Genomic DNA, 12,013 nt, shown 5'->3' on the forward strand with positions numbered 1-12,013 from the left:
AACACTGTTTTTCCAAAGTAAAGTTGATGTAGCTATGCCTGTTTCTTTCGATTGCCGACATTGCTGCAGACTATGAGACCAACACTCACTAAGCAGACAAAAATAAGCTGACTGACTGAACACTCATTTGATTCAACATGTTGTATTTATTTGCATATTTTGCTTCTATTGGTGATAAAAAGAAGAACATTTAAAAGACGATATTTGCCAAATAGTTTAAAAAAAAATCAGTGACATTTGTATAGTTTTAACTTGAATCATGAACGCGAAACGATAAACATGAAAACATGAAACTTTTTTTTTTATCACATCAGTGAAAAAACCCCACAAATTGTATATATTTTACATAATGGAATAAATAATATAAAAAAGGAATAAAAGTTATAAATTTTAATTCCCATATATGTATAAAAAGTATGAATATTCAATACTGTGTCCTGAAAATTAATAAAAGATGGCACCGTTGAAGCGTTTGACAGCCTGAGCTAGCACATGTTTAGACAAAGAGAGTAATAACGTCATCACTGATTGGATGAAATTTGACCTCTACTGGCTCTAGAGATAACCAGTACATGTAGCTGTTCTGCTTACTCCCACTTGTTAACAAAAAAGGTGGAAACCTTTTGTTAATTTTAAAATCCTTTATAATTATTGGATACACTACATTGAACAGTCAACAATAAATACATTTATTGATTATTTCAGTATATTTTATGCTATTTTAAGCAGTTTGTATTGCACAAACACCTCTTCTGTAAAGGACACTCGACCCAACAGAGCTCTGTACATAGGTGTTGACAGGTGTTGATTGTAACCAGTTGCAAATTCTGGGTCCTTTGTTTTAATTGGAGTGTAATACCCTTGATGGCTCTCTAAACCAAGAATGGTGCTATCCTAAACGTCTCTGTTTAATCTCTTGACTGGCTCAGCGACTTTGACAAATGTATAGCCTAGTGGCAGTGGATTGACACTACTGTTGGTCAGACTTCAGTGACTGGCAATATACTTAGGCAGACTTTAAAATCACAGACGTCTGAAACACCAGCCATATTGACCAGTATTTATTAATTATTTTAAATCATGCACGAGATACCGATGTCTCAGAGATAGAGAATTGGTTCCAGACCGGGAGAAAAGGGCTTTTTCCCACCCCTGCTCTGGGCAGGCTACCCTTGACATTTGGAGATTCACTTACTAAGACAATACACCGCATGAAATAGAAATTAAATAATTAAATGGAAAGAAAAAACAAACTTGTTGAGAACGGTTAATTTAATACATTCCAGTTGCAATTTTTCCTGAATGAGTCGACATGTCAAAAGTTTATTTATAGTAAACTGTGAAGCACACATCCATTAACGACAAGAAACGACAACATATGTTTTAAAGACTATATGTCGCAACCTGTAATCAGCGGCCACTTTTATCTGTTGGGTTCTAAACAAATTACTATGCATTTTTACATGGATTACAACAGTTGTGAGTATAATGCGGAAATACATGATGAAAAGTTTTCAGACAACTCCCCAACTCTTAAGCTTATGTTTTCACACCAATAGTTTATAACTCAACTGTCATTATATCTCACTATAGCTGATGATACCCATTATCTGATGTGTGTGTTGGGATGTCATTAAACATTCATCGATGTACATGTAGCTGTCTTGATTATATCTTAAATAATTTATAGTCACAGTCATGCACAATCTGTGTTGTTTGTTTTCAGTTTGTTTTGGAACTTAACCTCTCTAAACCAGATACCTCTTAAAACTGGATATTTTACTTGGCCCCAAGGGTGTCCGGTTTAGTGGGGCTTCACAGTACATGTATTTAGTTGGGTTTTTTTATTGTAACTAATTAGCAATTAAAAAGTGAATATAGAATAGCAGAGTTAAGCATAGGAGTCATGTGAACAACTAACTTACATCAGCAGCAGTACAACGTCATCATAACTGTGCCTTGCTAATACAGTGAAACCCCTCTAAACCAGACACCCTCTGGATGAAGTAAAAAGTCAGGTATTTAGAGGTATCTGGTTTAGGGAGGTTAAGTTCTCGACTGATTTTTAAAATATGACTGTGAAAAACATCTGAGGGAATTCTGCTTTATAGAGGATCCGGTTTTCAGAAGTTTCACTATATATTTGTTCTCGGCTGCTTTAATGTGTGTAATTATTAATTAATATGGTTTAAAACACATTCAGTGAAAAAGATGTAAAAGTTGGTTGTTTTCACTTCCTATTTATTGCACTTGTTTATTTTGTGCAAGAATATATACCACGAGATGTGTAGGGGTCGAGTGGTATGTTCATGCGCAAAATAAATGAGTGCAATAAATAGGAACTGAAAACAACATGTGTGAAGTTCTGTATTTATTACATACCTTTTTCATTTAACGTCATAACTACATTTTCTTAAATCTGTAAATAAATCCTCCTTTTGGGGGATTTTCTTAACATTAAGAATCATACTCTATGGCAGTCTTGTGTAATGTTTTAAATACAATGTGACATAATTTGTAAATCAGACATGACGTCAGTAATAAAAAGGCTCTAACTCCAGTAAAAATGAAAAGGGAATTCCCCATTTATAAGTTCCTGTCCAGATTGCACATATGTGTGATACAAAATAAATTCATCACACGGTTTGAAAATGTCTTTATCACTACCTGTATATAGTAAAATTGAATAGGTACATGTGTATAATAAATTATTTTATTTTACCATTTCTTTTGTTAACAGGTGGCGTTAGGTGCTGGGTACAGAACATATGAAGCTGTGAATGCCTACTTCAACCGTCGGACAAAACAGTGCTGGCAGATCAATAGGGGGGAGGGCTTGTCGCCTGTTTTAAGCTGTGACGGTATGTCACTAAAACCTACATTTATAGTACTATTTAGTATATAGTACTATATAATACTTTTACCAAATTAGTTTCAACACTAATTAATTTATCTTGGGTTTTCATTGTATTTACAAATGGTAGGCTGCTTGAGAAAACATATAAACACTCATTTACAGTTGGGGGCGGAACGTAGCTCAGTGATACAGTGCTCGCCTGATGCGCGATCAATCTAGGATTCGATTCCTGTCGGTAGGCCCATTGGGCTATTTTTAGTTTCAGCCAGTGCTCCACAACTGGTGTAACACAAAGGCTGTGGTATGTACTATCCTGACTGGGATGGTGCATATAAAAGATTCCTTGCTGCTAATCGAAAAAGGATAGCCCATGAAGTGGTGACAGCGGGTCTTAACCATATGTCCGATGCCATATAACTGTAAACAAAATGTGTTGCGTGCATAGTTAACTAAAACATTTCCTCCCTTCCTTCATCTACAGTTTGCAGTGAGAATGTTTAATTGTAAGCATGATGAGTAATGCATCATGACAGCAATGGTAGGCTAGCCACCACAATATTGCCACTGGCTGCCTACTAATGAATCCTTCATCTACAGTTTGCAGTGAGAATGTTTAATTGTAAGCATGATGAGTAATGCATCATGACAGCAATGGTAGGCTAGCCACCACAATATTGCCACTGGCTGCCTACTAATGAATCCTTCATCTACAGTTTGCAGTGAGAATGTTTAATTGTAAGCATGATGAGTAATGCATCATGACAGCAATGGTAGGCTAGCCACCACAATATTGCCACTGGCTGCCTACTAATGAATCCTGCATTTATGTATTTTTAAAATGTATTTTTATGCTTATGTATCCAATACTCTACATTTATCTATTTTAAAATGTATGTTCATACTTATAATTTATGTCCAATTAAGATTGAGGCATGTTGTGATCACTCATCGAACTAAGTGTCTCATAACCCATGTACAGGTTAACATTGCTAGCCTGAGGCATAAGTCACAAAGCTGTCTTAAAAGGGCATTATCCTTATGTGATTTGACGGCCCTACAAAAATTGGATCGTATAAGACTAAAGTTGTTCCGATTTAGGATGTTCTCACAGTACGATTTGATCACATGCGACAAGTTGGTGCGACAAGTTGGTGCGACTAATCGCATTATGAGAACGCCCCTTAAGTAAAATCACATGTTCTATAGAAAACGTTTTGCACTGCACTGCAAGATCATAAATTAGACACCTGGTTATGTTATGTTTACAATTCCCATTATCATCCCTTCACAGTTAAACTGATATTTTATTATTCGTTCATATCACTGTTCTCGTTGTACTGATACTTGTGTGTGTAATTTATATTTAAAATCACACAGCTGACTAGTCACATGCAGTTGAATAGTACGGTTAGAATACTTAAATCAGAACAACATTAGTCTTTTATACACACAATTAAGAGTCGCTATGAGAAATCGAATGCGACAAGTCAGTGCGACTAATCGCATAGTGAGAACATAGTATAGTGGTCAATACTGAATGGTGAGTTGTTAGCAACCCTGGCAATTAATCATGGCAATCGGCATTGCCGTGGAAATAGCCACATTGTTTTCAGTTTTCTGCATCATTATTTTGCTGTTTCTATACTCTTTAGTTAATTATTTATTTTTGTAATACTGACAAATTATATTAACTGTTTGCATGTTAGTTATTTAGTACTTATACTTTATGAAAATAGTCACATATTATTTCTGTTGATAAGACATTTTTCACAGACTTTATTATGATTTGCATTAAGAAGTGAAAATTGGTGTGCTTCCTTTATTGTTTATATCATGTGTACACGCAAAACTTTATAAACACCATGTATTGATGTCTTAAGGAAAACTAATAACTCTGAGCACATTAGGAGCACATTTTCCTTCTTATTAAATATTCCAGTCCTCTTGTTTCAGTAGTTTGTTTTGACAGTGTTTTTTAATAACTCTTTTGTCGTCTTCTTGTTTTGTTTTCTTTACATAGGGCTTGGAGAACCATCTTACTTCTATGTTGAATCCATTTTCTGCCTGAATGGGATTATGATTGGCATATTCTTTCTTTTTGGTTCATATCTGAGGTAAGCAATTATTTTTATTTCCTAGGACACATAGCAAAACATGATTCATATACTGATGGAAAGAAATAAGAGAACACATGGAATTACAGACCAAATTTAATTCACTTCTATCATAGTAATGTCTGCATTTCATACAAAGTTGTTATGTGGAATAGAACGTCAGTAATGTTCATTGACTGCCAGTAGCATGGTCAACTTCTGGCATTACAGACTGAGATTTTTTGTTGGTACTATTTCAGGGCTCACCCTGTCAGGGCTGGGAATTCTCCTCGGATCAGCTGTTTTTCTCTCATGGAACATTGCGTTTCCTAGCATTTTAATCGTCCTTTCCTCCAAAATGTGTCAGATGGCACAGATTTTAACCTAGGATTTCACGAATTTCCTGGACCCTGCTAGATTTCCTCTTTTTTTACAGTTCACCAATTCCCACCCTTGCCTGTACATGGCCAAATGAGCCAGCTGCTAATTTTTATACACAATGGCTCCAAATTTAGACCTAGGCTAATAAAATATTTCTCAAATTAACTGTATTTTAATGATTTTCAGGAAATACTCAACATTTATGAAAATTAGCTAATCCAAAATGTGTTCAAGTGTGAGCCCTGTTTTTGTGTGACCCCTTACTTCTTTCCATCAGTATATTTATCGTACAGTTTTCCTCGTATGTCATAATTAAATCATATGTCCTGTTGACACTGGCATTTAACAATTGGCTATCACTAGACTACATCTCTTTCTGATTGTCTGATATGACATTCCACTGGGATTAGTTCCTTCATTCATTGTTACTACGAGTTTAAAATTAGTTTAATAAAGTATTTATAAGGTCCCACCCACTGAAATAATGCAGATATTAGGACATAAGAACATCCAAAACACAAGCAATTATTCCTAAATCAATAAATAAAAACAACCGGCCTTGATGGTGCAGTGGTTAAGCAATCTCACTACAGGCTGGTAGGTACAGGGTTCGCAGCCCGGTACCGGCCCCAACCCAGTGTGAATTCTTAAGGACTCAATGGGTAGGTGTACAGTCACTACACCCTATTCTCTCTCACTAACCAACTAACAACTAACCCACTGTCCTGGACAGACAGCCCAGATATCTGAGGTGTGTGCCCAGGACAGTTGAAATGAAATGAATGAAAACACAGAGCAATCGGTTATCTCATTTGTACAGAGCAGTCACATCGTCCCAGGAAATCGTGTTGATCATTGTGTGTTTGCTCTGCAGCCTGTCTCATAGTTGCACATGTAAACACATATGTGTCTATTCCCTTTTCTCAGGAGAAAGTTCAACATTTTACTATATAAACAATCAAAACCCACAGTTGCAAGCAATATTGTGTCTCTGTCACTCGAAGAATAACATTTACTCTTTTCTTGTTAATAATTAATACAATTTAATAAAAAAAATGCATACATACTATGCATTTGCAGTTTAGTATGTACACGTTTTTCCATTTACAGCAGTTGATACATGTGTACTTTTTACATTTGGGTGCATATACCGGTATATGATATTATTTTAGAATATTTTCATGATTTTGTGATCAAGTTTTTAAGACATCAGTGAACAAAAATTACTGTGCCAGCAAAGAGGCATTGTTATTTATAAACATTGCTGGTGTGTTTATTTAACAGGACAGTTGTATTGGGAATAAACAGAATATTACATTCATGTCCATGACAACCAATGTTTTTAACACTTATGCCTAAATTATCACATTTCTGTCACTCCTGCTCAGGAAATATAATGATTTAAGCACTATAGTGCTGTCGGCAATAGAATAAAACTGATTTTCGTCGATTATTTCTTACATATTAAACTGACAAGTAAATATTTAGTAAATATCTATTTAATGATAGTCTACCTAATTTAGCAGTTACTTGTTTGAGCGCTCATTGATGTTCACGGTGGTGTTTACTCTTGAAATTAAAAGAAAAATGTCAGTAAACAGGTGATTTGTGCACTTTATTGGAACAGACTATAAAATGTTTTGGTCAACTTCCATTATACTGGTATTAAAGGTGCTATCTCGATGTTGCCCAATGACAGCTATTGCAAATCATTTTTATTTTTTATTTTTTTAAATAAAATTTTGATTTAACATTTAAAGAAGACACCTTTAACAATATGCCCATAAATGATTATAGGAAATAATTTTATCTACTGGTAGAAAATACATTTTTATTGGAGAATCTTTATCACAGTTCGCATTATATAGCACCTTTAAATTGTTGCAAGATTGTGTAAATTTCAATATGCTTGTCATAATTAATAATTTATGCTGCAATTCAAAATAATCAGTTAACTTGCAGATTTAAATTAAAAGTTTGTTTAAGGGTAAATGAAATTGACACATATCAAAATGTGTTATAGTCTGTTCCAATAAAGGTCACAAATCACCTGTTTACTGACATCTTTAGTTTAATTTCAAGAGTAAACACTACCTTGTACATGTATCAATGAGAGCCCAAACAAGTAAATGCTAAATTAAGTAAAGTATCATTGAATGGGTATTTGCAAAATATTTACATGTCAGTTTAATATGAAAGAAATAATCAACGAAAATCATTTTTATTCTATTTCCGACAGTACTTTAGTGTCATAAACATTGTATGTCATGGACTTGTATAATATTCTCTATGTATATTGCTTCAGTCAGACACTGAAACTCCAGATATAATGGTTACATTGGTATTAATTTTTTATCTTAAAGTTTCTATACCAAGTGTTGCAATTACAATATTAAACACCATGCAATTGTGGATTAAACAATACACAATGTATGTTGAGGGACCATTCACAATTATTTTTAATGCATATGCCTTTTAGTTACCCCATTCTGTCCTTGAAGCACTCGGGTATGTAAAATATCTTGAGGGAATTTTATGGACATTTTGTATTGACTTTTATTGGCATTTTATTGACAATTTGTATTGACATTTATTGACATTTTATTGATATTTTAATGATATTTTATTGACTTTTATTGACATTTATTATGACATGATTTTATTGACATGATTTTATTGACATTTATAGACATTTTAATGATATTTTAATGATATTTTATTGACATTTATTATGACGTGATTTTATTGACATTTTCTTTTCAACATCACCTGTCCTCAAAACTAGTGTATATTCCCTACGGTTAGTAGACTGGTCCGAACATCCCAACAGCCAATAGGATGGCCTGAATTCTTCTACTGCACACCTCTTCCTGTTCCGGTTATGTGACTGTAACTTCCTTCTTTTTCTTTCGCATCTTATGGTTCGGACGTCCTGTGTTTTGCTCCGTCGTAATCTGAGCAATCTATCCTTTTTACTTGGTCTATTTGAGACTTTAATGTCTGTAACACATTTCCAAATGTTGTTATGTTACTGTTGTACAATTATTTTGGTTGTAGTCACTTTATTAAAGTGTTCTTTTTTCAAATGATTAATTCTCATGACGTTTATAACCAACAGTCATCGAGAAAACTTATGACAACATATCATTCCTGCTATAATGCTGCCACGGTTCCGGGACTTCTGGCCACTGTCACTTCGTGTGACCCTACTCTGTAGTCTACAGTGGATATGATGAACGACACCGGTGGTAGACTTGGGTAACAGGTCTACGACGACTCCACTCAACAAAAAGTCAACAGTTCTTAAACCATCATAGCGAGCACGCAGCTGTCACGGGTAACCCTCTTCTCGGTTTTCTACGGGTCAGTCGTCCATGATGTCACAGATTCATAAACAAGAAAATTCAACCTTCACAAGGTTGACGGGTTCAGCTGGGATCCCCGATCTACGTCATCTTGACCAGTGTTCTACATGGGATCGACATGTCTGCGCTAGATTGCTAAGCAGTCGTAAACATCTTGGATGGGCCCAATGTCTATGATTGCACTATCTAACGGCTGTTTTTTCTGCTCAGTGCCGATCACTCTTGAGATATCAGAACACTGTCAGTTTCCCACATCATTTGTTGATCGTCAGTTCGTCGCTGTTAAAGTGGAAGTATGATACCTTTACTTCACATCTTCAGATCGGGTTGCTACACCAGTTACCGTCTCGGTTACCATATATATCAACTCAATGAGTTGCGGTAATCCTCGTTACATGGTCTTCGACATGCCAGCATTTGAGGGAATTCAGCATGGGTTTTCATTTACTGGCATTGATTCGAAGATTACAAATGTTACGGTTTGGGGCTGATGATAGTACCGTACTCTGGGCTGATGATAGTACCGTACTCTGGGCTGATGATAGTACCGTACTCTGGGCTGATGATAGTACCGTACTCTGGGCTGGTCAACCATTCCTGTTGACCCATGAAGAATACTGTTCATCTGTTGATCAGTGACGTTAAAAGATATTGGGCGAGTCGATCACTACATCTGTTGGTGCAGGAAGTTTGCAACTCGATTGTCACTTCTGCGATCTCCGGAAGTTATCAGCGCTAGGTCCGTTGAGTAATCATTTGGACAGCTGCCTCCTGGAATTTCAACGAATCGGTACGTTGGCTGCCAGTAACTATCTTCTAGTTGACGTCACGCGGCTTCGGGTTTTTACTGCGTCCAATTTTATGGTCTGTTGCGGATTATCAACCCACCATCAGTATTCATGTACGATGCAGAGAAGATTGTCTTTTTGCTGCTTGCCTAGTATTAGCCTTTGAGACTGTCATGGATATCAACCGTACAGTATTTGCGTTGTTTCACTGCAGCATATATCGGGAATATAGCACAGCGGGCCACATCGCCGTAGGTGACTCTTGGCTGTTTCCCAAGATCACTGTTCTGGTGTCGCTGTTTTTGCATCGCTGAATGACTGTCTCATGAAGTGCCAGTGTAGGACAAAGATGGGACAAGATTCCATCTACGGTCTTCACCGTCCTGACAGTATTGATCTAGGACTCCTTCAGGTTCCTGCCGACATATGGACCAAGATACAATCTGCGGTTTCCACAGTCTTAGCCGAACCTGTGACATTCCATGCTTGGCAGAGTCTACTGGGTCTTTGACATCAGTGCAAGACTTGACTCTACAAAGCTGGTTACGTTACGTCGCCTCCAAGTCTTCATGAATCCATTTTCACGTTGGACAACCCCAATCTGATGATCAGCCTTCCCGACAACCTTCAGCTCAGTCTCCAGTGGTGGCAGATTCCATCAAGCATCTTAGACGGAATCTCCTATTGGCCATTCCAAGTGACAGATCATCTGTTCGTGGACGCCTCTCTTGAAGGTTGGGGAGTATATCTCAACAGTCAGATAACATCTGGGCTGTGGTCTTCCGTCGAAGCAAGTTTCCACATCAGCGTGTTAGAGCTTCTGGCAGTGTTCAGTGCGATACGTCATTGGCATCAGCATTTGATCCATGCATCTCTAATGGTAGCAACCGACAACGTGACAGCAGTGGCTTACTTCATTCGTCAGGGCGGAACTCATTCTGCTCGATCTCACTTATTACCTGTTTGAGCTGACAGTTGCGATCCCGCTGCAACTCAGAGCATGTCACATTCCAGGATGTTGAATGTTCTGGCCGACACGATGTCACGTCCGCCCACTCGACAAAGCATCATGTGGATGCTCAACCCAGAAGCGTTCCGGTGGGTGTGTCACAGGCTGTGGACACCAAACGTCGATCTTTTTGCGACACGCTTCAATCATCAGCTGAGATTGTACGTGTCACCGGTTCCGAATTCAGACGCACTAGATCTCGACGCATTGGCCATCAGCTGGGATGGTTTGGACGCTTACGCGTTTCCATCACCGATATTCCTTCCAAGAGTATCCAGCGATTTCAGGAGTTCCATTGCCGGTTACTCTTCATTGCTCCGATGTGGCCAGGCAGAATCTGGTATCCAGACCTCATCCATCTTGCGGCAGCAGATCCTTGACCGCTATCAGATTGGGATCACCTCCTGCTTCATCCCACATTGAGACAGCACCTTCCAAATCCAGGCTTGTTTCAACTACACACATGGTCATTATCTCTGAGGGTTTAAAGAAGAAGTATACACTAACAAAGTGTTTCCAGCTAATTCAACTAACTTTTCTCTGTTTTACTAGTAAGAAAAAATCCGGGTCTTGTTAGTTCAATGTTCTGATGGATGCACCCACCATATTGTTTAAGTATACGTACACAATAATGGCATGGGAGGTTACCTAACACCTGCATCCCTGGTGGCTACGCCTACCCAGGAAGTTAGTCACGTGACTGGAACAGGAAGGGGTGTGCAGTAGAAGAATTCAGGCCATCCCATTGGCTGTTGGGATGTTCGGACCAGTCTACTAACCATAGGGAATATGCACTAGTTTTGAGGACAGGTGATCTATAAAAGAGAAAACACTCCAAGTTTTCTCCAGATTTTATTGACATTTATAGACATGTTTATTGATGACAATATATATGTACAGTGTTCTCGAGGAAAATTAAAGGATGGCAGCCGCGCGGCACCACACCCTAAAAAAAAAAAAAAAAAAAAAAAGAAGGGAAAACTTGGTTACCATATATCGTTGTGTGTTGGTCGACTTTGTGGAAAGACATACTGCTTATTTTGCCTCTCAATATTTAGTACAAAAAAGTTGATACGAAATACAAGCCTACTCATCTTCTATGTACTGTAAGTTGAATCGGATATGTTGTCGGTCACGGGCAGTTCCGGTTTGTGATGTGAAAGGAGGGCGGCAAATTGCAATAACATTTTTTTGTTTTTAGTTTCAGCAATGACCAGAAGTTATTTTCATTAAATTTCAATAGAAGTGTTTAAAAAAATAATAGTTTTATGTTAATAATATATATATATATATATATATATATATATATATTTTTTTTTTTTTTTTTTTTTTTTTTTTTTAAAATGCAATTTTAGCAAAATCCTGGTCATTACTCTGATGTTTCATGTTTCAAATCTGCTTTATAAAATTTGTTTTTATAAAGATACTGACTTTTCATGGATTACAGCACATTAAATGGAATCTTGTCTGGCCCTACCTTCCTTGTCAGTTTGAAACTTTGCATGCAAGTACAACTAGCG

At 37.0% G+C, this 12,013-nt stretch overlaps 1 protein-coding gene across 1 annotated transcript in view; it reads left to right on the plus strand.

Annotated features, from left to right (window-relative positions):
* The window catches only part of LOC121381684 (probable C-mannosyltransferase DPY19L1), a 53,404-nt gene that overhangs the window by 9,373 nt on the left and 32,018 nt on the right, over window positions 1-12,013 (plus strand). Inside the window, exons 5-6 of the mRNA XM_041511027.1 lie at window positions 2,741-2,861; window positions 4,878-4,971. Coding sequence (XP_041366961.1) covers window positions 2,741-2,861; window positions 4,878-4,971 — 215 coding nt within the window. The remainder of the gene's footprint in view (window positions 1-2,740; window positions 2,862-4,877; window positions 4,972-12,013) is intronic.

This window comes from Gigantopelta aegis, chromosome 9 (assembly GCF_016097555.1).
Source record: "Gigantopelta aegis isolate Gae_Host chromosome 9, Gae_host_genome, whole genome shotgun sequence".
Lineage (NCBI taxonomy): Eukaryota > Metazoa > Mollusca > Gastropoda > Neomphalida > Peltospiridae > Gigantopelta > Gigantopelta aegis.